We start from the raw sequence: 25264 nt of genomic DNA, 5'->3' as shown, positions 1-25264 counted from the left end.
CAGAAAAGGCTACTCCAGAATTCGCATTCAGTGTATTGTTCATCTCATCGATGACTGCACTTGGCCGTGCTATTTTGTTTGGTGTTGCATTTGCTTCTACGGAGAATTATGTCGGGAAGAAAAAACGTTCAATAGGGATAAAAAGCAAGCAAAAGGAAAAAAAAAAAATAGATATATTTGGTTAAACAAATTTTGCGTATCGCATAAAAAAGAACAACGCCTTGTAGAAGAATGATTTGCTTTCATTTTCTATATCAACAACACCCCTCACCATTTTACACGACGACTCCAGAGTTGGCTGCGATACGCTGTGATACATGTTAGTGTGCATCTCTCATAGGAAAGTACGGGGGACACCTATTGTTGCGTACCGGCCAGAGGTCCGTAGCTTCCTTTCCAATAGGACCAGTGATGGCTGAGCCCTTCATTTCACCCTTTGCGTTGACGATCTGCAAAATTAGACATATTAGTATTCAGGACTACCAAACAAAGATGATATCCTATTTTTCGGCTTGCAATATATCTGCATCGGGGCCTTAAAATATTCAATTTGCGAAACAGACGCAGCTCGTCCCTGTCCGAAAAAAGCCTCATCCTTGTCCTGGGCTAGGACAAAACGACCAGGAAATGAAGTATTACATATACAGGGGGGAAAAAAAGCACTCACCACACCAGCATTATCCTCAAAGTATAGATAAATGCCATCCGCCCGTCGCCATGGCTTGCTCTGTCTGACAACAACAGCAGGCATGACTTTCTTCCTCAGCTCGGGTTTACCCTTCTTGACCGTAGCCATGACCATATCGCCAACACCTGCAGCTGGGAGACGGTTGAGACGGGCTCCGATGCCCTTGACGGAAATGATGTAGATGTTTCGCGCACCAGAGTTATCGCAGCAGTTCATCACGGCGCCGCTATGGGAGATAACTTTTGGTCAGCATAGAAACTTAGCTTTATAATTTGCATTGCATCCCCGTTCGTTTGTGTTTGATTGTTCGACGATTCGATGATGGGCGTTTTGGGTAGGCTGCGACATCATTTTTTCCGGATAGGAGCTGGGGAATGAAACAAAGGGTACTTTTCATGGGAAAACGTACACTGGCAGACCGAGAGTCATCTTCAACTTGTTACCGGCGGCACCGCCACGACTATACAAAACAGCAAGAATAATATCAGTAAAATCGTATTCACCAATTCAGTAACCCCGGTCTTCAATTAAAGGGTCCCCCCAAGCGACCCTGTTCGACCCCTAAAACATCAATTTGCGCTTTTGTCCCCCCTCCTGTTTTTGTTTGGCAACGTCTTTTAATCTCATCCATCTTCCTCTTGCTTTCCGCCATTATGTTCCTTCTTCCTCTTTCCCTCCGTCCACCCCTCCTCACCCTCACCCTCACAATGAAATCAAAATAACGAAGTGGGTTTTCATCAAGCTTACCCTCTTTTCGACATGATGCTAGATTATGCAGTTTGTGCGTAACTCGAAGATGGCAACGGGTGGTGGTGGATTTGGCGACGGACACGGTCGAGGGTGGGCTGTTGTCGTCTCTGTGTGTCGTCGTTTCGAGGCTTCGCGATATTTTGTGTTGTCTCCAGCCAGAACAGTGTTCACAATGCTTTTCGCTTAGTGTGGGCTAGAAATCTTGGCGACGCATTGGCCGGGAAATCTGGCGCATTAATCAGCTACACGTGACTTGCCCTAAGACTAAGTCGGTTTGGGAAACCAGAAGGTTTAGGCTTCATATAATCATTGTTCAAGGGACACGTAAAAATACAAATATAGTTCTACAAAAGGTGCGAAAAATGGAAAAAAAAAAAAAAAAGAAGAAGAAGAAGGCCGGAGCATGTTGAAGGGATGAAGAAGACTGCTAGGTGCGATACGCCTTTTGAATATAACCAGGCATGGTACGATGAGATGTGAGAAAACAGACTAAAACAAAAACAAACACAACAGAAATGCCTTCCAAATTTGACGCCCAGAGCGCCTGAGCCTGAGCCAATGAACTGAGTATGGAGCAAACAGGAATTTTGTCGCAGGGCAAGTCATGTTATATTATGTATAGTCCCTGTCCCACTAACATACTTGCAACTTATGATTGTAGCTGTTGTTCATCATCCTTCTCCTCTTGCTTCAAAGGCTTCCCTTTCGTAATCGCGGTGGTTGATTCTGTGTTCGTGTCTGCGTTTGTTTCCGATGGCCCCGATGACCCTTCTGGAGCTGAAGGGGACTGCAACAGTTCAGCAGGAGCCGCTTGAGGAGCTTCAGCTGCTGGTGATTTTGGTGGTGTTGTTCTTCGTGGCTCCTCTTCAGGTACATTTCGTACCTCTGGGACGGCAGTGGCGGTAGTAGCGGTAGGGTCTTCGGGTGGTGCATCTTCCATCGTTGTGTCCATATCGGTAGTAGCTTCCCGTGCGATTGATTCACGAGTTGATAGAGGTACAGACTCCGACGGCTCCTCCTCCTCCGCAGCGCCAGGAGCGGCAGCAACTTCATTGCGCTCGCTGATGGATACATCATCCGCATCCATTCTTGACTCCGATCGTGTCGCAGGTTCTTCAGGAGACGGGGTTCCCTTGTCTTGTGCCTCAGCTTCGGCTTCGGCTTCGGCTTCGGCTTCAGCTTCTTCGGCAATCTCCATTTTCTCATCAAGGCCGGCGTCTTCATCTGGCAACGATGATTCTTCCCGAGGAGTAACCAGGCCACTGTCAACGCCAGAATCACCGCCGTCGAGATTTCGATAGTTGACCTGGTTCCGACGTTTGATAATTCCGGGTTGCGGCCGGATGCCGTTCGCAGCCTGTTCATCCTCATCTTCGCTGTCACTTAGCTCGCCCTCCTTCTCGATGTACTGGTCAAACCGCCGTTTGGTAAACCTGCTATCCTTATTCTCGTCCTCATCCAGATCGTCCAGAATGGCGTCGGCTTCATCATCTATGCCATCAATTAGTGGCCCGCGTGGGACGTCCGTCATCTGCACCGATGGGGCAAAAGCGGTCCGCTTTAGATTTTCAATAACCTGCATTCGGATCTTGTCGAGGTACTCTTTGGAATTGGCATTATCCATGTTCGACGGGCGAACGTCAAGTTCGTAATCAGGAGAAAAGTACTGCTGCAGCATTAGCTTGCCACATACTACTAGAAAATAAATTGAAATATGGTGAGACGCCTTACCTCATAGTAATCATTATATGGCAACTCAGTCCCCAACTGTTCACCCACCAGAATTCCAGTTTCGAAGCACCATGTTCGAGCTACGTTTCTCATGGTGTAACCACCACCGCCAACAATCATAGTTGGGATGCCAAAGCTCCTCACATACTTGACACAATTCGCGTGTCCCCTCATACTTAAATTAAAGCAACCCAGACGGTCTCCAGACAAGCTGTCTCCACCGCATTGAAGCACAACCGCCTCCGGCCGATACCATTCCATGACATGTTTAATAACGGGCTCAAAAATTCCCTTATAGCTAACATCTTCGATACCATCTCGTAAGGGAAAATTAACAGAATAATGTTTACCCGCGCCGACGCCAATATCGCGTAACTCGCCAGTACCAGGGAAGTATTCGCCATATTTATGGAAGGAAACCGTCATGACTCTGTCGGTTGTGTAAAATGCTTCTTCTACTCCATCTCCATGGTGGACATCGATATCGACATAAAGAACTCTTTGTTTGAAACGGAGAAGTTCGAGAATTCCAAGCACGATATCTAAAGCAAGTCGTAAGCAGTGTGAGAGCAATAGCGTTATCAGGACCTATTATTGTAAAGAGGCAGACATACCGTTCACGTAACAAAAGCCGCTAGCTTCGCTTTTTTTCGCATGATGAAGGCCGCCGGCCCAGTTTACTGCAATGTCGCATTTATTTCGGTTCAGGCGCGCAGCGCCTTCCATACTTCCTCCAGCACTAATCCCGCAAAACTCGAAGAGGCCATCAAATACCGGACAGTCGTCGCCGACATTGTATCGGCTTTGCTCTTTGGCGTAAGAGTCCATGTTGTCAGGCGTAACCTTAGCAAGGAAATCAATATATTCATCGGTGTGGAACTGGGTCATTTCGAACTTGTTTGCGGGTTTTGCACGCTGAGAAGACATAGTGCTCACATATTTCATTAGCAGCGGAGTCAAGCAACGCTCCAGGGACAAAAAATGGTGAAAAGGGCAGCAGAATTTAATGCGAGGACGAAGAATACGTACGTATATTTCCATCTTCTTATATAGACCGTAATTCATAACCAAGCTATGGGCCATCCGGATCCGATGAGGCTTCATGGGATGGCCTGCGACATAGGCATAGTTGCCCACATCGGAATCGTAAAAGTAAGCGACCCTCTTCTTATCGGCCGGCCCATTAGCTATACTCAAGTCGAGGGGTGCAAATGACGACATGATGAAAAAAGCGCCCGCCTATTGTAAGTTCAAAGGGAGGAGTGACCAGGTTCCAAGGCGAGGGCTGGTACTAGGTGCGGAGCGGTGCGGAGCGAAGAGTCAAACAGTAACTGTATACGGATATCGCCAGGAGAAGGGAAGGACCAGCATCATATATCGACTAAAGTGCCAGTTATGGAGCGGACTGATGGTGGAGTCGCGAGATGCATCTGGAGAGCTAGAAAGCAAGCCCTCACTGTGTACGGTACGGAGGGCGCTATCAAAAGAATTGCGCCGGCAAAAAGACAACTAGACAGCACCACAAATCTTGGCAGAAATTCACACTGTATTTTATACTGAATACTCAGCTCTTGATTATTCCTTGTCTCCACTGCCATTCAACATGGAATCTGTCTGCCAATCTGTGTGCCAATCTGCCACCCTGCAGAATCAGATAAATATTTGATTCCTTCACCTGCCCATGCTGTCTTCCTTCTCTATACTCATTGCCATCTTCTAACTTTATAATCTTTTCAATATACACAGGAATCCACTCAATCCATGTCTGTATCTTCTCTTGTGGCAGATTCTTCCATGCCTGCTCCCATACTCTAACTGCTTCTGTATAATTCTTAGGAGCTTCTTTTCTTGTTGTTCTGCACTTCATCCAAGGCCAAGCTGCCTCAATTGCATTGAGATCAGATGAATTCCCACACCAAAGCAGCTGTTGAATCCCATCATATTTGAGAGGAAGGAGGAATCAATTCAGAATACATGGCATTCTCATATAAATAGAATGTGGGGTCATTTGAAGCTAAATGTAATTACTCATTAAAACATTGTGGCGCTTCTTAGCTGTATAAATTGAATCTGAGCGGCACAATTCTTTTGATAGCGCCCTCCGTACTTGCTTCGCTGCTGGAGGTCAGGGTAGGGCTGACTAAGCGGATCTCGATATCAGACCCAACGGCATGCTCTGCTATACCTACTATTGGTACCCTTCGACTCCTTGACTTACTTCACGGATATCATATCTTAAGCACTGATTAACAATTTCCTCAATTCTCCGCCGAAGATACCCTCGTTTGATACAGCTCTGTTCAGTGCTAGTTTAAGCCTCGCAAGCACCGGAACCTGCTCTTGGAGTTTCATCTCTCGGGAGCCAGGCACAGCCGGATCACGCTGTCTACCATTTTCGACATTACACTCATCTAACACATATCACTAAAATGGAGCGGTTTAATCGGATGTTGCAGGCTGCTCAAGGCATGGGCATGACCAACGCAGCTCCAGGCGCAGTAAGTTTAACTTGCCCCGGTTGTGTCACGTTCCATCTCGTTCTGTTTGCTTTTATATGCTTCCTTGATATAGCCCTGTCAGAAAGGCTGGCTGTCTTTGAGAGTACATATATTCCATAGCAATAACAATTACTCCAAAAACATTTTTTTGGTTATGAGGGCCTTGTGGAAAGCTAACAGTATGACTTCGCAGGATGCACCTAACCTCATCGATAACTCGGAAACGGTTCACATATCATCGCTGGCCCTCCTCAAGATGTTGAGACATGGGCGGGCGGGTGTGCCCATGGAAGTTATGGGTCTCATGCTGGGGGATTTCGTTGATGAGTTTACCGTGAGAGTTGTTGATGTGTTCGCGATGCCTCAAAGTGGTACCGGAGTTAGTGTTGAAGCTGTGGACCCTGTCTTCCAAACCAAGATGATGGAGATGCTTCGACAAACGGGAAGGTTAGTATTTCCTTATTTTTTCACCCTTTTGCTTATATCTATAACAAATCATGACCGACTCTTTCGTAAACTTTCTTCCAGGCCCGAGACTGTCGTCGGATGGTACCATTCCCACCCCGGATTTGGCTGCTGGCTCTCCTCCGTGGACATCAATACCCAGCAAGCTTTCGAGCAACTAACTCCCCGCGCCGTCGCTGTCGTCGTCGATCCTATACAGTCCGTCAAAGGCAAGGTCGTCATCGACGCCTTTCGCCTCATTTCCTCGCAAACGCTCATGATGGGTCAGGAGCCCCGCCAGACTACCTCCAATCTCGGTCATCTGAACAAGCCATCCATTCAATCGCTTATCCACGGCCTAAATCGCCACTACTACAGCATTGCCATCAATTACCGCAAGACGGGACTGGAGGAGAATATGCTGATGAACCTTCATAAACATGTGTGGACGGAGGCGCTGCACATGAATGATTTTAGATTGGAAGGGGACAAGAACGTGGATAGGCTGAAGAAACTCGTCAGCCTCGCTGAAGGCTATGCTAAGCGCGTGAAGGAGGAGACGGAGTTGACGAAAGATCAATTGAAAACTCGATATGTTGGAAAGGTCGATCCGAAGAAACGTTAGTGTTATGTCATCTATTCTTGCTTTTTCTAATGTCTAGTCTCGCTAATAAGCTGATTCCGGGTGATATAAATGCAGACATCGAAGACGTAGCCCAACAGCTCATCGAAGATAACATCGTCGCGGTTTCACGACAGATGATCGATAAGGAAGCTTCCTTGGCCCGAGAAACGAGTAAAAATGGGATGCAGAGTGAGCTGATGGATGTGGAAGAGGAACTATGAAGTTTGATCGTTTTTATGTTCAATTTTCTACTTTTCCTTTTCTCTTCAGCGTGTAATATCAGGCTATCATTATCTCTAGTTTCATTCTCCCCCACCTCTTCTGCTGGAAACGACTAGTATAGGAAGTGGGAAGTCTCACGGCCTTGAATTTTTGGTCCACCTGTCTTAGAATATGGATGGATGGGCAGGTTTTATCTTCTCGATAATAAAGAAATAGAAACAAAATTACATGAAGGCAACCTGATCTAAGCACAGTTGTATGCACGACAACGCCTACAGCTATGGATACCAGTTGCCACAGTAGATGTTATTGCTGTAAATATACCAAGGTCATATCATTGCCTGAAGGCCTCATGTTATTCTCAAGAGGGAGCAGGACACGCTTTCTCATCTCTACTCTAATAGCTCCGAGCAATACCATACAAGTAACTAGGGTACGGAGGGAGAAAGAGGAGAAACGAAAAGACGAGATGCATAGTTCCTATATAGTAGATCTATACAAATGGGATTGTAGAACATGAAGCAACCATGCCACGCCAACTGTTGTGGGCTTGGTATATCGATGCCAACGGAACAGAACAGCTCACAGACTTCATTGAAAATCATCGCTGACGTTCTTGGGGTGGCACGACGGACGGAGCATTGATCTCCCCGGCATCTACAACCCCATGCACAATGGATGAACACAGAGTCAAATTTCGTTCCGCTGGGTTTCAACTTTCAATAGGTTGGGAAAGAAAAGGAAAGGAAAAAAGAACAGAAAAAATTGTGGATAGAGGTTTTAGCGTGGTGCAGTTGACTAAGCAATATCTGAAGGTTGCATTCTCGGCCTATCGGCTCTCCCGTAGTTCAGGGATTTGGAGCATAGCTTTTTTTTGCGGTTTTCTTTGAAAAATGGTTAACCATGAGAATGATAGTCTCTCTCCTCTCGGTACAAACTCCCGCAGAGGCAAAACGCACGGCCAGGTCTTGTTTCTCATATGATTTGCGGATCGAATATGAGAATATAGAGTACCTTCATATCTTTCACATTGGTGTAAAGAGTTTTTTCCAGCATGCTCAGCCGTGCTGTGCTGCCTCTGCTGAGGCCTCGTGCGGTTCCAATATCTATTCGGGCCTCCTCCTTCACATATTCCCCTGCACATCTGCGATATTTCGCCAATAATAGCGGCAAAGCTCCTGGGGCTCCGTCTTCAAACTTCAAAGCATCCACCACACCCCCTTCGCATTCGTCCAGTGCGGTTCCTCCCAAACAAGGGCAAGTTTCGGAAATCCGGCCGGAATCTGAATCAAGCGGGGAATCTCAGAAGCGTACCGCTCCCGATGCTGTTGACTCAGGAGCAGGAGCCGGGACACCGCGGAGTGGGAGCTCCGATCCACAATCCGATTTCTCGAACGGTCAACCGGAGTTTGAGACGGCCGCTGCTTCTCCGAAGGTTGAGTCTCAAAAACCCCTTCCAGACCTCACCCGAGGCATCCCTTCTACCATAGCGAAGGAGTTTGAAGCTCGTTCAAAACATCGTGGTCCTACCAGCCTTAACCTCACGGAGGAAGATACCGAGGGCGGTGCAGGTGGAGACGTCCCCAAAAACCCGTATGTGTCATCGACCGAACGCCGACGAAACAGACTCATCAGTATTGTGTACGCCCTGTTTCTGGGAAGTTGCGTGGGGGGCACAATATTCTTAGGCCGCGATTGGGACACGGAAGAGGAGGAGAAGCTTCATAAGGATGCGCCCTCCGGTTGGGGATTCGGGCTCTTTTTCGCCCGCATCAAAGCTCGTTTCTCTGATATCACAAGTTACTATAAGGATCCAGCATTCGAGAAACTTCTCCCTGATGATGACCCGTTAATGCGACAGCCTTATACGCTGGTTATTAGTTTAGAAGATCTTTTGGTCCACAGTGAATGGACGCGGGAACATGGGTATCGCGTGGCTAAGCGGCCCGGGGTTGACTATTTTCTTCGGTATCTCAATCAGTATTATGAGTTGGTTCTTTTTACTAGCGTTCCCAGTATGATGGCCGACCAGGTGCATCGGAAGCTTGATCCTTTTCGGATCATTCGATGGGGCTTATTCCGAGAAGCAACCAAGTACGAAGATGGTGAACACGTTAAGGTATTCACTTATTTTTTGTCTTTTCTAGTATTTCCAAAATTTTATAACTAAACAAATTTTCCAGGATCTTTCGTACCTGAACCGAGACCTTTCAAAAGTTATCATGATCGACACCCACGCTCCCCACGCCAAACGACAACCTGAGAACGCCATAATCCTTGACAAATGGAAGGGTGACCCCCGCGACAAGGAACTTGTAGCTCTCATACCGTTTCTCGAATACGTTGCAAGCATGGGTGTCGAAGATGTACGACCAGTCATCAAATCCTTTAAGGATACCAACATCCCTCTTGAATTTGCCCGACGCGAGAAATTGATGCGAGAAAAGTTTGAGAAGGAGCTGGGTGAAGAGCGCGCTAGGAAACCCAAGTACAGCGTCAGCAGCATTGCATCTCTCCTGGGCATCAAGCCCACACCTCCAACGACCGACGGTGTTGATCCGGCTGCTGGTCTGGAGCAAGGCAAGATGTTGTGGGATCAAATTCGCGAGAGGGGTCAGAGGAATTATGCGCTGATTGAGAAAGAGATTCGGGAGAATGGGGACAAGTGGCTGGCGGAGTTGGCGGCGGAGGAGGAGAAAGCGAGGGAGGAACAGATGAATGGGATGCGGAACAGTTTTACTGGGCTCTTCGGATTTGGCGGGAATGACCAGACGAAGAAATGATCTCAATTCCATAACAAATTTCCAGCCTTTCCCTCGAAAGAAAGGATATTCCGAATCATCGAAAGTCGTTTTTCGTTGTGATACATACACCAATGGCAAAAAAATATGCAAAGCCAATCGTGGATACCTCGAAATATTACTGCCTTTCTCCTCTAACCTTTTGGCCTTCGTTGTCACTCCCCTATCGACCACTGAGAGCCTGATAGGGCGGACAACACTTCACCTCGGCCCCATCTTACTCCAACAACCTAACTTTTTAGCCCATTTGACATCTAGATTTTCTTTACCCTGCTTTCTCTCCTCTCTCATGACAGTCATGTCCCTTCTTTCAGACCTACGCTGCCTTTTTTTCCCCTGTCTTTTTTCAATATATGTATGGTTAGGGTTACCTACCATGTTATTTTCCTATTCTTTGTTTTTTCCTCCTTCGTTGTTCCGGCCTAGATACATTTTTATTTCTTTTTACATGCATAATTTCTGGTGGAAGAGGTGGTGGTGTGAGACTTAGGGCCGGGGAACAAACCGAGTTCCCAGTCCCATTTAATTTATTCTTGTTTGTATCTAACATATAAATGTATATCATTTGAAGAACATGGGCTTGCATTATCTATTTATATTCTTCTATTTACTCCTTTCTTCGTGATGCTCCCAGTACCCCACTCCTTGGTATGGACTAGAAATTCATGTATGCAGCAATCATATATAACTCAAAATGCTAGTTATTAGAAAATTTTTTATCCCCGATCAACTTTACTACGAATAGCCTCTTCGAACCAAACTTCAAGGTAATTTACTGTTAGACACATCAATGCGTTCCTCATTATCTAGTCTCCAATGTCCAAAAACTCACTCACTTCCTTTCCACATCCTCACGTACAATACCCCCCTTTGATCTCTTCGCTTTCCAACGCCTTTCCCCCCTTCTTGTCCGTCATAAGCTTCTCTAAAGCACCTACAAGCCTGCCGACTGCTTCCTCGGACGTCTGATAATGAAACACCAACCTTCCAGACGGGAATACCTGCAACCCCTGCGCCGCGCAATAACTCACGAATGCCGCGGGAGGGATGTTATTGGAGGCCTCAAGGTCAACAATGATCATGTTGGTTTGGACGGGTAGTTGGAATTTGTAGCCGAATGCAGAAAGCTTAGAGGCGGTGGACTTTGTTAGGGCGTGGACGCGGGGTAATTGGGGGATAGAAGTTGTTAGAGCCGCTTGGGCGGCGGCGGCCATCATTCCGGGCTGTATTGACAAGGAAATGTTAGGGATCTGAACGACATGGACGAAATGTATATATCTTGGAGAAGGGTGAGAGGGGTTTTTTTTTTGGCGTTATTTATTCGAGGAATTTTTCTTCCTTGGAAAAATTATTGGATGCAATACAACTACAAATGTGGCATAACCAAATACATAAATTCAGTAAAACAAATACCTGTCTTGTCCCACCTCCAAACATCTTCCGAAACCACTTCGCTCGTTCAATGAACGCTCGGGATCCGAGAATTATACTGCCCATAGGCGCCCCTAGGCCTTTCGCAAGGCATATACTGATGCTATCGAAGCAAGCACAGTATTCTTTCGCATCGACTCCTTCGCCTGTAATGCCGTCAAATAGTCGGGCTCCGTCGAGGTGCATGGCAACAGGCTTTTGCCCTTCCGGGACAGGAAAGGAGCGGACAAAGGCTGATATTTCTTTGGCATCTTTTAGCGGGAGGATGGTGCCGCTGAGACTGTTCTCAAGCGATACAACTCTAGTTGGTGGGAAGTGAACTGTGGCAGCTCGAGGTTAGCCAATGGTATTTTCGGTCTACGGAGATTTTGGGTATGTTTGGAGATGAAGCAGGTGAGTGTTAAAAAGACTAAAATGAAGAGATATAAAGGTAAACCCACGGTTACCCCCTGAGACCAGGTTCTTCTTCACATCACTCAGTGTCAAATGTACTCCATTGCTGGGAATCACGGGGGCCACGGAAGCTTGTGACAATGCTGGTAGAGCTCCCGATTCCCAGCAATAAACATGAGCTCGATGATCGAGCAAAACTGTATGTGGTGGCTGCACCAAGTGTGTCCGGAGGCAAATTTGATTTCCCATCGTTCCCGAAAGCGCCCAGAGCGCGGCTTCTTTGCCTGTAAGTTCGATGAGCTTATTTTGAAGAGAGTTGACAGAGACATCGCCAAATTCGTCGTATATATCATCGCCGACTGAAGCTTCGAGAATTGCCTATTTTGCCAGTTATATTAGTTTAAGTAATACTGAACGTTCAATACATCCCACTTGTAGCATTGGTACTAGTTCTTCGAACGAAATGACGCGAAAATGCTGACAAGACAAATGCATAACCAGCTCAAGGAGATTGTTGCCTTTTCAATCCAAAAATATTGGTGAAAATCTCACGCCTTTGTCCGGGCAAAGCAGCTTTCCTCACCTGCATCATATCCTCCGTAGGGACGGTCGAAACATCGGACCTGAAATCGGCCCCAGCCTTCTCAATCGCCCGTTTCAGGTTTGGCAGTGCTGAATACGTGAATTGTTTATTTGGGCCGTTCTCCGCAGACACTGGTTTTGTCTTAAAAGCTAAGTGGCTGTTAATGTCACTGACACTTGGACCCATTGTGGAGTTTTGAATTTTGCTGCAACGAGCTGTTGGGGACACCTTATTGAAGTCAAGCTGTACGTAATATGGTGATATGTTTAAGTATTGCAAGTCGTAGAATGGTGGTTTCTGCTAGGGCTGGATGTCAATTGAAGGAGTAGGAAGCTCCATATACTTCTGGAGAGGATATGTTGCTTTATAAAGTACGACCCTGTATAACCGTTGCATAACCGCCCCCTCATGAGGGGAAGTCTCTTTGGTTGGAGAAACACGAGCCCGTCGGGAAACCCAAAAATGGGAGGGCCATCGATCGGGAAACTAGAATTCTCCTCGGCGATGAGTTCATTCCGCTCAATAACCCGACTGTCATTATGATTATGTTTATGGACAGCCGTTGGAATGCGACATGATTTTGATGAAAGTCTCATTTTTATCGCGGCAACTAAGTTCGCCGAAACTGCCATAGGAGAAATACTGAATCAAAGAGGGTTACGTTTGTCAGCCCCGTGCTGTTCTCCAGATTCACCCAAAGTCATCTTGCCACCCGGACACGTCCCAGATTCCAGTCATATCAAACGGGAACCCATCCATTGTACCAAACGTGCCGGAGATTGACATCATATCGTTGACAATGTCATTCTGCGTTAGTGTATCTGGGAGAAGCGAACAAGCAGGATCGGGGGTTTGATTGGTTTGGTCGACACCTGGTGCATCGTCTGAAGTAATTCCCCGTTGCTTGGTCAAGATCCGTTCACAATGATCAAGGCACATATCGGCAAGATCCCAGTCGTACTCCACTCGGGCTCGGTAGAGTGCATCGCGAAGTACGTCTACCTTAGATAGGCAAGATCGAGCGATGGCTGAGTCGGACGTTTCGAGGGCACATCGGACCAAAAGTGTCGCGGTTGATGTGAGATGGTAAGCGCTATCTGTATCCCAATATGAGTATATGTTTTTTTGTCCATGAAGATCCCCTAGTATTCCTTACAAGGAAGCCAGAATTCGTCGAAATTAAGTCTTTTCAATGAAATCATGAATCCCACTACATCTTCTGCTGCTCTTCTGCATTCAGTCTGGAAATACTGCCGCCCTTCAGGATTGGTCGGGCTATCTGAATTATTGACCTCCTACAAGTGCATAGAAGTTAGGTTCTCACATACGATCCAACATTCGAGGAGTTGAAGGAGGACGTCACCTGTAATTCAACGCGGCAAATGAGCATTTTCAAAGTCAGCCAAGCGAGATATAAGCTGCTGGATCCCGAAACAGGAGTCGGAGAATCTGCAGGGGAGCACTTCAGCCATTCAGGGAGTGAATCTTCCCATGTATCCAAATTTGTCCGTAATTTTCGAAGTGTTTTAGAGGTTTCATTTTGGGATTTTGGCTGCAATCCGTATATCAGTGGGAGTAGATCACCTAACGTCTCGGTGAGCTGGCACAACGCAATATAACATTCCGCTGCCTTTATCCTTTGAGGGTTAAGGTTCCCTTGAGGTACTAAGACTTGGACTGTAGGAAGTGGTACGTCATATTGGTTTTTATTAATTTGTGGAGGAACGCCATGCCCGTGGCTCGCCCTATACATTCTTTCAGTTTTATGGCTAGTGGGGATGGAGATCAAGATAACTTACCACCGATCATGGATGAGAACACCCCACCACAAGCGAATGCGCTGATGTTTTTCAGCACGTGAGAGTTTCCAGCTACTCGGGTCACGATTGAGGCCAAGGATGTGAGAAAGGGCCACTGTCCGACCGCTGTTAATTGCATTACCGGTCATGGAGAAAATCGGCCTGCCTGTTAGGTCTATCAAAGAAGCACTCAATGTTGATAACCCTGGCGCAGAAAACTCCTCATGCAATGCAGCAACTGCAAGATTGACCGCATATCGAATATCTGGTTTGGGATGTGGTGCTAGAGTTTGAGACTGACCCCAGTATATAAGGGACTGAGCATACACCTGGCACATCACAGCGGGTGGTAGGCTTCCATTGTCCGATTTATAGGATTCCAGGAACGAAGCCTCATCAAAGATGAGGAATGAAGAATTTATTCTGTCCAGAAAGCTAATTTTGCGAGCGGAATTAGAGAAAAGCCCAGTTGGCACACAAGATGGGAAGCCTTGCATACATTTTTACTAAATCGTGCTTAAACGGGCCAAGAATCTGTTCGAGAATTTCTTTCTGGCTCTCACCGGGAATCCCAGTTGTCCGTAGACCTTGTCTGCGTCTTGACACCGTAGTATAAAGGATTGGTTTCTTAGGGTCATTGGAATAAACGTTATATGGAGTCTTAGCATCTGGTCGTTTTTTGGAGTTTTCCGATGGCATGAATCGCTCAATAACCTGGGCATCCTCAGCAGCAACTGGCCCAACGATATGGACCGATTCACCAAATGGCTCTTCAAATGCGCGTGGAGAGCTATGTCCGGCTTTTCTGTCATCTTGCGGACCGGACTTTGGGTTTGGGCTGGGTGTCTCATCTGCCAATGTTTGCACCCCTGAGAAGCTCAGCGATTGATGGGTCCGTTGTCGTTTTTGCGGAGATTGCGATCCACCGAGAGGGACTGCACTCCCTCCAGCACTCTGCTCGTAATTTCGATCATAAAACCGAGTTGTAATGGGCTTTATGGGGCCTTCACGGTAGTGGCAATCAGCGCCTTGAACGCGACAAAGAAGACATGATTCTCCCGGCAGATCGACTGTACATCGAGACTTCCTTTTGCGGCATAAATCACACGCACGAATCTTGTGAGATCTATAAGGACGGGTGCCAGTGGAAATAGGAACTGAATGGTAATCCTTTGGAACTCCTTTCGGGGGAGGGCTGGTGGATGCGGACATCTTATCTGCACCTTCATCTGCGCATCAATGATGCATCAATGGTGCATCAAAAGAAAGGATTTTGGCGACTAATAGTGTCTTCCTTCCAATGCAGCGAATCTAAATACTTCCAAATAAAACAAACACGAAGCAACCATGATTATTTGAGTAGCTGATCAGCATGCAGCATATCGCAAACTGTAATCGTCAATTTGATATGGCTTGATATGGCTTGCTCCGGCAATTCATCGGCTAACCCAGTCGGAATGACCCACGTGACTGCCAATATATTGGCACGTGATTTACTAGATCTACAAATGCACTCTCTCATGATAGCCTCACAGTCAAGAAGGAAAGCTGTCTGGCTGATGGCGGAAAATCTCCAGGCAGAGGATATTGACGGCGGTCCAGGGGCCGCACAGCTCAAGCGGAAAAAATCGTCAAACCGTCGACATGGCGTCAGCATATTTCTTTCCTCAACGAATCCTGGAGGCTGCAGCCATGATCCCTGTCGCTTACATGACCCACCATCGGCCCACAGTTAGTGAGCAGGATGCGCTGCTATTTTAAGACAAGTACTGCGTGTGTCCTGCCAGCCGCGTCTGCAGTGGTTCGATTTCAACTCATCTTCAGAATTTGAGGTAGATCGCTGGGTGAATCCCTTGACGCCACTTCCACCAGCCAGAGCATAGCCATAGTGCTTCCCGAGTTGCAAAGATCAAAGGTTTCAGAAGCTGCCTCAAGGTCCACTCAACACAGCCCCCAACTTTGGACCCAGCCAAATTTCGGGTGTTCATTACCTTACGGCACCGAAACAAAGAGCAAAAACAGCATTTTCCATCAACCACATCGCCATGTCTTGTTCCCGTCCTGTCCTACAGTTCAAGCCCCACCATTGATGATGATGTGTAGTTGCAAGGAATTACCACCTCGGCCATGGAAGACGGTGATTCTAATCCACCCTGGAATCGTCTCGAGAATCCCGTCAGTATTGGATCAGATATGACGACACTCGGTGTGGTTGCAGGTCCATTAACGCCCTACCTTGCTGCGGAAAAGCCTGCTTCCAGGAGACTTTCGACGGGTGAAACGGTACAGCAGAATGATAGAGTTTTAAGCAATCCTCAATGCCAGGGTCGTGGCTTACTGGGCCTTCTCCCGTCTCAAATAATTGAGAAGTAAGTCTTAAGATCATCCTCTTCCTGCGCCACTCGCGTGTAGTCCAAGATAAGGCGATGGTTATTTTCAGCACATCAGTTAAAATGGAGAGAAAAAAATAGTTTGAAAATTTGATATCTGTTGAATGACGCTTATATTAATCTTTTAGGATTTTGTATACCGTCGACGCAAACTCTTTCGCGTCTCTTGCTCTGTTAAATAGGAAATGGCGGGCAGTGTCTGATCTTCCTGCATTATATCGTTATCATCTAGATGGCTGTACATCTCCTGCTTTGCGCAACGATGATAGCGTGCGGCACCCTTGGCTATCAGAAGATCTGTGGCAGTTGAAGCGCAGGTTTGCCCGTGAGACTCGGAGAAACCTGTTCGAATCTTTTCTCAGGCCACAGAAAACCGTGATCAACCTCATTTCAACTTCGGCAAGCTCATCATCCGCATTTCCCCAAGGAGAAGCATTCCAATTTACTTTCTCAGCAAATGGGAATCAATTGCTTGCGTTAAGTTCATCTAGGATTTTCGTGATTGACCTATCCATAGATCCAATATCTGTTTCTTACGAATTAAAGACTTTGCGACGACCTGTCGCGGCTGCCATTGTTGACGACGCAAGCCTACTGGCGGTGGCTTCTTCGTCTCACCAAGCGAATGTCTACCGCCTCATTGGCGGGAATGTGAAGTTAATCCAGGCCATTACTTTAGACAATATTCCTCGTACAATCTCATTATCTCCGGAAGGGACAGTTTTAGCCATCGCTTATGATGGAAGTATCGAGGTTCATGCTCTGGGAGAGATGGCACTGGCAACAGATCGCAGGGCTGTGCGATGTTTCCATACCGATATGTTATCGTTCTCACGGGATGGTTTGATGTTAGTTGGCTCGTCGAACGATCCGCTTGAAGCCAGAATGGTATCCATCTCCCCGCCTCTTTATATGGACCTGGATTCCGAGCTGCCTTCGCCAGAGTTGCAGTCCCGAATGTGGACAACCCAGATATTATCTCCGGATATCACGATTGGGTACAATAACGTCACTCTCGTTCCATCGACTGTTGTTGATGCAGGCATCACTTGGATTGTTGGATATGACACCCAGTTACAAGTTTTTCGGCTTGGCCAGATTGATGATGCTAGGGGTGGGTTTACGTACTTTGTGGGACCCGGAGGTGACGGCGAGATAAAAGAACCCGGCCCAAGCTTTGTTCCTACTGCAGGCTGTAATGGGGAACTATTGGTATTGGGCTTCCAAGGATCTGGGGTATGGCTATATGGTATTCCAGATGTTTCGGATCGACCCTCTGCATCGAATGTCGTGCTAGAGAAAAATTGGGGTTCAAAACCAGTCCGTACAAATTCCCAGAGACTGAACAAGGTGATAACACCACCCAGCCACTTGATCCATGGGCGGGTATTGTCATCTATGAATGATATCACCGCAATAAAGTGGGTGGATGGCGTCAACCCTGGAAGCTCGGGAACGAAACGTCTCCAGCGACTCGTGGCAGCAGCTCCTGGCGGCGTTAACTCTTTCTTGGGAGAAATGTGTGATGGTATTTTGCCAGTCGATGGCGGCAGGATTGTCATTTTTGACTTTGCGCGTTCATCGACTGATGGGAATACAGTTGAGTTGACAATTGAGGTAGGCGAAGCGGCTCCAATACCTCTACCGGAACAGGATTCAACTATGGATGTCGAAGTTGAGCTGGAGAGAAGGAGAACGCGAGTTAATAGACGCAGAGGGTCGGGGAGAAATCGCAATACTGTCATTGAGCGCTCTGCTACGCTCGCCAGACATCGTGCCAGCATTGGAAGTACGCGTTTTGAAACTCCACCTGTCCCAACTAGGGTTCACCGAAATAGCTTTTCTCAGCCTAGTTCCCCTACAGATCCCAACTCAGCTGTCGACATCCATGCTATTGAGATTCCGTATACCAACAACCAACCACGATCTCAAAACCTCCTTAGTCGAGCAGCTACGCCTGCAACGCCTGCAGCGCCTGACCATGATCGGAATCATTTCCAAAATGCCCGCTATGCAAATTCAGTTTTGGTGAACCGGCGACCACTGGTGCCGCACGAAAGTGATGCAGACAACTGGGTTCCTCCTCCGCCACCTTATACCCCTGATGCGGATGAGCCTCTGCCAGATCATATTCAAAGGACGCTACTGTCCTCGCCGACTAACCGTCTGCCACTGAGGTCTCATGGAAATGTTACCCATGACCTGCGACGCACACAAACATCCCGAGTTGAATCCACTGCACATAATGCTACAGAACGAACGAGGTCAGCCATGGAACGTATTCCCCTTCTCAGGATGAGAGTGGGAACGCCACCAGAGACTTCAGGGCAAGGAAACCTACTTAGAAGGAATAATACCTCACATTCCTCCTCTAGTCATACAAGAGCAGCTACCGATGGCGTATCCGGGATGATTTCTGCAACCGAGAGCCAGTCTGGTATTCACCAGGTTCGCCATATTGGAAGCCGTCCGATAGGGCCTCCCGTACTGAACCATGGAGATGGAACTGAGCCATCTTTCTTTCCCGCCCCGCCTCAACCCCCTGTACTAAATACACAAGCATCGTCATTGACAGCAGAATTTCCAAACACTAGGCCGCCCCGGGTATCATCTTTGGAAAATCCAAGCCCAAATTTATCTATTATTCCTGGGTCTGCTTTGGGAGCTGGGTCAATGCCTGCCCGAGTAATTGGTAGGAATGGGCCTACAGATCATTTCGACTTAGATCCTAATACATCACCCCCAGCCGCCACTTCCGACTTCATACACACAGAAAATAGACGACTGTCAGCTACACGTGATTCTATTGAGGGTTTCCCAACAGCAAGACAGTCCACTCATTCGAGATCATCGCTATCGGATTCAATACGCACACACTACACCTACCGTTATTCCATTCCACCCAACTTTTCACCGATTATTACAAAGCCTCAGGCCATGTCCTCACCTCATCTTCAATCTCATGAACCTCGTCGTGTCGAGGCCCTTGATAACGTCCATTCCAACCAAGAAACTCAACATTCTAGGCCAAGATCGCAAGATATACCACGTCGCAGGCTCGCAATTGGTGGCGCCTTTTTTGACACACGCTCAGGCCGGATGATTTCAAGTTCTCATTCTGATGCAGAGGTAGGACGACGGGGGAGGGACGAAGAGCTGAGAGGTAGAATGACTGAATGGAGCGACGGTGATGGAGAAAGGAAAAAGAGAAAGGAGGGTAGGTGTTCAATTCTTTGATAGCACGCATATTGGTATGGAGAGAGTCCCATAGTCGACTACCATACGCGACGAATTCCGGGTTTATGTTTGTTTTATTCTCCAAATGCTTTCCATCTCGTTCCGATTTCAATCGTTTTTAAATACGTCACACGGGTGGCTGGATTTCCATTTATGAAGGCGTTGATACCCAGTTAGACAACATTTTTTTGATGGCGGTTTAACGCTGTCTTTTCGTGCATTTTCTCTACGACGCTCGTTGAATGGCTCTTTATAAGGCCTGCTCTTTTACGTGACTGTGAATGCTGTCGTTCTGTTTCTCGAACTCTGAACTCTCTAATGGTCTGGTGTGATACCCCCTTCCATCGGCTTACCTTCTTCGTCTCTCATCTCTCGCAACCTTAAATTGACCCATGACAACATATCACGCAAACTTTCTCATGTTCCTTCTCCCCTTGTCATCTTTTTTATATTATCCGTAATATTTTTATTTTTCTATTTATTTTCTATTTATTTTTTTTAATTATTTATATATACTCCACAGGTCTAGAAGTGATAGGAAACTCTTGTATTTCCTTTCTGAGCACCTGAAACAGGTAGCTAGAGACGATGCCATGCGCCATCATATTCGCAGCTGGTGTATGCATGAAGACCCACAAACTGCATCTAGAGTTAGTTCTATCAGAAATACCACATCGCCTCTCGAGCATCTTTTGGAACACAAGACTATTTTTCCAACTAATGATTCACATACAAGCACAGATCACACGTTTGAGAGCGTGCTGTAGTTATCACATGTGCCACGGTTATCTCGTTGAAGTAGGGTGCTCTTTCAACTCAAATATTCTCCTATGCTAACTTCCAATGGCATTAAATCCGGTCTGGGCGTGCAGGGAGAATGAGAAAATAGTGCGAAGTTTTGTTGCGACGTACAACACCTTGTTACGGGGTGCTTTCCCATGCCCGGGACCATATTAAACACGGATGGGTCCCAGCAAGACCAAGAAACAGAGAAGATAATGTATTGTCTTCTCTATGTTTTCTCGGGCGAATATACAACTCACTAAAATGAACGAAAACGTGTCCAACTGTGGTAGCGACTTGGATCAAATTATGTTTTGATAGAATGAGAATAGAAATGTAAAATAACCAGGAAAAGCCAGCTACAAAATGAAGAGTTCTATTCTGGTAAGGAGATAAAGAAGCAGTATATAGTGGTTTAAATGTGACGAATAAATGAAAAGAAGGCTAAGAGATACCCTAAGACTCCAGTCCCTGAACCGGATTTAGAGAGTATGGGAAGTCCACCAGCCCATCCAGCATCCAATTTAGAGGATCAAATACTTCGTAATTCGGTTCCATGAAACCACCCAGGAATCCCATCCCGTTTCCGGAACTAGATGTATTGAGATTCCCTTCTCCGCCGATGTTAATTGTGTGAGATGATGGTGCGGATGGAAGGTTGGAGTCTGCGCCGGGAACACCAGGCGTTGAGCTTGTACCGCGTAACGGGGCAACAGAGGACGCTGAGGAGTCTGCATTGGAGTCCGGGTTGGTTGGGTTTTTGAGGAAGGCTGTTTGATTGTTGTTAGAATCACAGGCCTGGACATGTAAACGGACAGACGTAAATTGGTAGTGAGAGAGGACGTACATTCCAGATTCTTTCCTTTGGCTTGAAAATCTTCTCTCCATCGCCAAACAGAGTCGTAGACAAGAGACATACTCATGCGACATCTGACCTTCAACTGGAGGGTGTCATCCATTTCCGGACTGACCGACGATCTCGAAACATGTGGAGAGACGGGAGCTCCGCCCGTCCTCCACATCTGCGCCAATACCTCTGCCAACCGCTCCGGAAGATCATTGCTTGAAACAGACATGCTTCGTATAGCCCAAATAGTCCTGTTGAAAAGGGCTTTTGTATAGTCCATGTCAATGTGAGCTGCGAAGAAGCTTTTGCACAGCTTAAGCAAAATGAAACCGGCAGCTAAAGTCATCTGATATATGTAATTAGGGATATATGCAAGGACAGGTCCAACATTCTTTTCGAGATTCAGCACCTCATCAAGAAATAGGGTTGTCGCAAGGTAGAGCGCCAGAAGGCCTTTTCGATAGTCTTTGGCTGTCGGGTTATCGAAAAAAGCCGCAAGGCGGAGGTGGAGACCTCCTGCCTGAAGATAGAGATTTGTGATGGCTAGAATACAATTAATTATTAGTGGGTAAAGTCTCCCAGCCGAAAAAAAAGGATAAAATAAAAATAATGAGAAAAAAAAGGAGGAGGGAGGTAAAGGGACAAGAAAAGAGAAAAGGAAAACCACACACAATTATGCTCTTGCCTCAGCTGGCCTTCGAGTTCCTCGAAGTCCTTTGTTAGAATAGATGTTACAACGAATCTTTCATCATCACACGATAGCCCGACAGGATCTCGGGCATTGCTGTAGAGGCCTCTGGTTACTTTATCGCAAAACTTTTCGATATCTAGTCGACATTTTATTTCCGCTGGAAGCTTGAAATTCTGGTCAGCAGATTCCGGTGATGACAACGTCCAGTCAAACAAAGTTTGCGACGGTTGTCCATAACCAGTTGCAACCCTGATAAGAGAGTTAGCGCCCAATGGTACGAGGTATAGTACTGGAGGTTTGACGAACGCAAAAAAAAAAAAAAAAAAAAAAAAAATTATACCTTTGAGCAACGATATTGCAAATACCCCAAGTTTTAACTCTATCTTTTAACTCCCCTTCTCTGAACTCGATCCTGAATTTAGAAAAGTCTTGGGCATGAGACGGGCGATGGAGGCCTATTTGCATCGCTATATGCATCATCATACCACAAAGCATAAATGTTGGGTCTGTCGACGTGCTGCTGGTGGGAAAGGGCCAAGTGCATAACAGCGCCAATGCTTTAACGACGTGATAGCTTTGAGGAACATCTGCCAATACACTCCATACCAATCTCGACACCGGCCCCGACAAAGCATTTAGAAGAGTAGGGTCGGCCTGGTATCGACGCGAACCCACACTAATTATAGACCAGAACAAGAGCGGCGACGTGGAGTGATATTCTTCAGGTGACCTATCTCGATCCAGAAATGGGAGGAAAGGGTGATAAAATGTGAAAAACCTAGTCCATATTTAGCATAAATGTGATTTGGATTCGCTCAATAATTTCAATCCAGAATACTAACTGGCTAAATAAATCCGTCACCCGTTCTGGCGCGAGTGACACCCCTTCAAGCCGTTTGGCCATTGCAACCTGACTACTGGAGCTTCTAAGAAAACTAGAAGAATCCAGTCCTGATCGAAGATCAAGCAGTGATGCAACAGCCTCATGCGATCCCATATATTGACTCCCTGAAAGGCCCGTCGACGTCTGATATATGTTGCGCTGAGATGAACTAAACGGCGTAGAAATTGATGAAGGGCCTTGGTTGATGGAGGATGAGTGCTGGTGTTGCTGATGCTGTTGTTGCGCATTGGCGGCGGCATTGGCATTCGCAATCTGTCTCCTCAGCTCAATTATCTCACGTTCCATCTCAGCATTCCGACTACGCTTGCCGATCCGTTTGAAATTCGACTCAATCTTGCATTCCAGCTTAAGACGACCGCAACGTGAGCAAGCTGCAAAAGGTTCTTGTATAACGTCGCACCGGAGCTGGAAGACAAACGTTAGCCGATTGCAAAACATGTGAGTAAACTGCTCATTTAGACTAGAAAAATAAACGTATACCGATCTACGACAAAAAAATAAAAGAATGAAGGGGCAAAATATATCAATTGAGCATCTCACCTTCTGTTGGCGACACTCATTACAAGCGCGTTTCACTGGCTGCTTCTTCCGATCATCCTGGGTATTGTTGGTATTATTCTCCGTCTCTTCAGTATCCTCAATGCTTCCTTGCGAACTACCCAGACCTCCAGTAGGCCCATTGCGTCTCTGGTTTCCACCGCTAAGAGTTGATACCGAAGCAGGAGAAGGGCGAAGAGCAAACGAACCAACCGTATTCCTCCTTGCGGGGCTGGGACGCCGGCTGCGGCCGTGCTGCTCTGCTGGCCCAACTCCTGCTGCTGCTCCGGTGGGAGTTGTTATCCTCCCTGGAGCACTAGCACCGCTTCCGACTGTGTTACTATTCCCAACGCCAACGCCAGCGACACTCCCACTGCCACTGGCCCTGCGTTTACGGTCGTCGCTGAATGCCAGGGCAGCCACGCTGTGAATCTCTTCTCACCGGGGAAGACCAGCAATAGGACAACGGAAGGCCGTAATCGGCAAGGTCAAGCCCCTGGCGGGTCGCAGGGGACCGCAGGGAAGCGACCACTCGTGGGAGGAGAAGAGTCAGGATACGCCACGTCGAGGCGTGGTTGCAGATATCGCAAAGAGCAAAATCTCAGCGTCTGAGTGTTTCTTGCGGCCGGTTGGCGGGGTTAACTGAGCGATTGACTCGACTTGTGTCCGATGTCGGTGAGTTTGGAGGTTGGTGGGGTGTGTCACGTGGGATAGGGCAAGTGCTCCAAGTTTGGCGGCGTTCCCAAGGGAGGAAAATTCAACATTAACATTCCAAGAAAGAAAAATTTAAGGGGAAAAATAAATGAAAAGACAAGAAAGAAGAAGAAGAAGAAGAAAAACATGACAAGTCCGCCAAACCACCGAACCTTACTACTTCCAAGACAACCCATCTCAAAACCAACCAAATCTTCGAAGCCTCTTAACCCCTCCGCACACCCAGCAGATGTCGAGTTAAGGTCTACCATTATAGCTACCGGGAGTCGTCAGCGGTCTGAAAGTGGAAGTGGACAGAAGCAGGAGGCAGGGCGGGAAGGTCAGGGGGGTCGGGAGGATCGAGAGGACGATGGTGATGGTGATGAAACGGATTTTCCAGTGATCGAATTTGATTCTTCGAAGGCGCCCCAACCATTTTTAGATGGGAGTGAAGCATTGGAACGGATGAAAGCCGCAGGGAGGGTTTGATGGATGATAAGTTTGAGCAAAGGGGAGAGGGTGATTGCATTTGCCTTCTTCTTAGCAATTTCAAGATGATATATTTATATATATATATATACTCCCTGTCATTCGAGTGGTGAGAGAGAATTTACAGGAGGAATCTCTTCATTATCACAAGTAGTACGCGCAGATTTTGCAAAATCCATTCGTGCCACGAAGTTAGCCGTTGTATTGCAAAAGGCATCACTTTTGTGGCGAGAAGTGTTAGTATACATCTGCAGAATGGACATGTGGGACAGTTTTCTCAAGCTTCGAGCCAGCAAGCAGTGATATATAATTAGCCAAGAGAGAGGCAGAGGACGGGCCACAGGAGGAGCAGAATAGAACAGCAGGATGACAGCAGAATAACAGAAGAAAACAACGGGATAAAAATGTTGAAGCAAAATTCTCATATTTCCAGCCGCCTGGGCTTCCAAGCATCGTTATAATCGCTTGCCTGTCCGAGTAGAATGCCAATTGCATTCTTGCCCCCTTTCCCCCCGCTTCCCCTCTTTTTTTTTTTTTCTCTTTTTCTTTCCTTTCAGGGACAGCTCGTCTCATACTCATATAAATTCATTATCGTATCTATGTTATAAACCACCAAGTTCGACGCGAGAAAGAAGAGAGACAAACGGGCACCAAGGCAACAAAAAGAGCAAGACACAGCTATCTGAAAGCACGGGAAAGTGGGATCATGGATATAAATAATAAAATAA

The 25264-nt window shown here is 46.9% G+C and overlaps 8 protein-coding genes across 8 annotated transcripts; 3 read left to right on the top strand and 5 right to left on the bottom strand.

Moving 5' to 3' along the window:
• Positions 1 to 164: 164 nt before the first annotated feature.
• HCBG_00450 (60S ribosomal protein L23) lies at positions 165 to 1456 on the bottom strand (the record flags this gene model as incomplete). The annotated part of the gene is made up of 5 exons (XM_045427500.1): positions 165 to 308; positions 372 to 449; positions 668 to 914; positions 1098 to 1148; positions 1436 to 1456. 5 exons carry the CDS (start codon positions 1447 to 1449, stop codon positions 276 to 278), a joined length of 423 nt encoding a protein of 140 aa, XP_045291475.1.
• Positions 1457 to 1943: 487 nt separating this feature from the next.
• HCBG_00449 (histone deacetylase) lies at positions 1944 to 4390 on the bottom strand (the record flags this gene model as incomplete). The annotated part of the gene is made up of 4 exons (XM_045427499.1): positions 1944 to 3104; positions 3170 to 3711; positions 3784 to 4084; positions 4199 to 4390. The coding sequence occupies 4 exons, from the start codon at positions 4388 to 4390 to the stop codon at positions 2088 to 2090; spliced, it is 2052 nt and encodes a 683-aa protein (XP_045291474.1).
• Positions 4391 to 5398: 1008 nt separating this feature from the next.
• On the top strand, positions 5399 to 7204 carry HCBG_00448 (26S proteasome regulatory subunit; the record flags this gene model as incomplete). Its single annotated transcript, XM_045427498.1, has 4 exons — positions 5399 to 5667; positions 5861 to 6114; positions 6196 to 6731; positions 6812 to 7204. 4 exons carry the CDS (start codon positions 5599 to 5601, stop codon positions 6955 to 6957), a joined length of 1005 nt encoding a protein of 334 aa, XP_045291473.1.
• A 719-nt stretch (positions 7205 to 7923) lies between these two features.
• On the top strand, positions 7924 to 9741 carry HCBG_00447 (import inner membrane translocase subunit tim-50; the record flags this gene model as incomplete). The annotated part of the gene is made up of 3 exons (XM_045427497.1): positions 7924 to 8947; positions 8975 to 9077; positions 9142 to 9741. The coding sequence occupies 3 exons, from the start codon at positions 8013 to 8015 to the stop codon at positions 9739 to 9741; spliced, it is 1638 nt and encodes a 545-aa protein (XP_045291472.1).
• An 869-nt stretch (positions 9742 to 10610) lies between these two features.
• Positions 10611 to 12352, bottom strand: HCBG_00446 (threonine aldolase; the record flags this gene model as incomplete). Its single annotated transcript, XM_045427496.1, has 4 exons — positions 10611 to 10982; positions 11173 to 11510; positions 11631 to 11961; positions 12167 to 12352. 4 exons carry the CDS (start codon positions 12350 to 12352, stop codon positions 10611 to 10613), a joined length of 1227 nt encoding a protein of 408 aa, XP_045291471.1.
• Positions 12353 to 12856: 504 nt separating this feature from the next.
• Positions 12857 to 15177, bottom strand: HCBG_00445 (uncharacterized protein; the record flags this gene model as incomplete). Its single annotated transcript, XM_045427495.1, has 5 exons — positions 12857 to 13263; positions 13323 to 13461; positions 13491 to 13911; positions 13966 to 14400; positions 14465 to 15177. The coding sequence occupies 5 exons, from the start codon at positions 15175 to 15177 to the stop codon at positions 12857 to 12859; spliced, it is 2115 nt and encodes a 704-aa protein (XP_045291470.1).
• Positions 15178 to 16092: 915 nt separating this feature from the next.
• On the top strand, positions 16093 to 19592 carry HCBG_00444 (F-box domain-containing protein; the record flags this gene model as incomplete). Its single annotated transcript, XM_045427494.1, has 2 exons — positions 16093 to 16334; positions 16484 to 19592. 2 exons carry the CDS (start codon positions 16093 to 16095, stop codon positions 19590 to 19592), a joined length of 3351 nt encoding a protein of 1116 aa, XP_045291469.1.
• A 982-nt stretch (positions 19593 to 20574) lies between these two features.
• Positions 20575 to 24319, bottom strand: HCBG_00443 (C6 zinc finger domain-containing protein; the record flags this gene model as incomplete). Its single annotated transcript, XM_045427493.1, has 8 exons — positions 20575 to 21145; positions 21223 to 21765; positions 21894 to 22162; positions 22254 to 22691; positions 22756 to 23222; positions 23358 to 23757; positions 23913 to 23962; positions 24257 to 24319. The coding sequence occupies 8 exons, from the start codon at positions 24317 to 24319 to the stop codon at positions 20832 to 20834; spliced, it is 2544 nt and encodes an 847-aa protein (XP_045291468.1).
• Between the last annotated feature and the right edge of the window lie 945 nt (positions 24320 to 25264).

The sequence above is a fragment of the Histoplasma capsulatum genome (assembly GCF_000150115.1).
Source record: "Histoplasma capsulatum G186AR genomic scaffold supercont2.1, whole genome shotgun sequence".
NCBI classification, from domain to species: domain Eukaryota; kingdom Fungi; phylum Ascomycota; class Eurotiomycetes; order Onygenales; family Ajellomycetaceae; genus Histoplasma; species Histoplasma capsulatum.
This window is presented reverse-complemented; position numbering and strand designations above follow the sequence as displayed.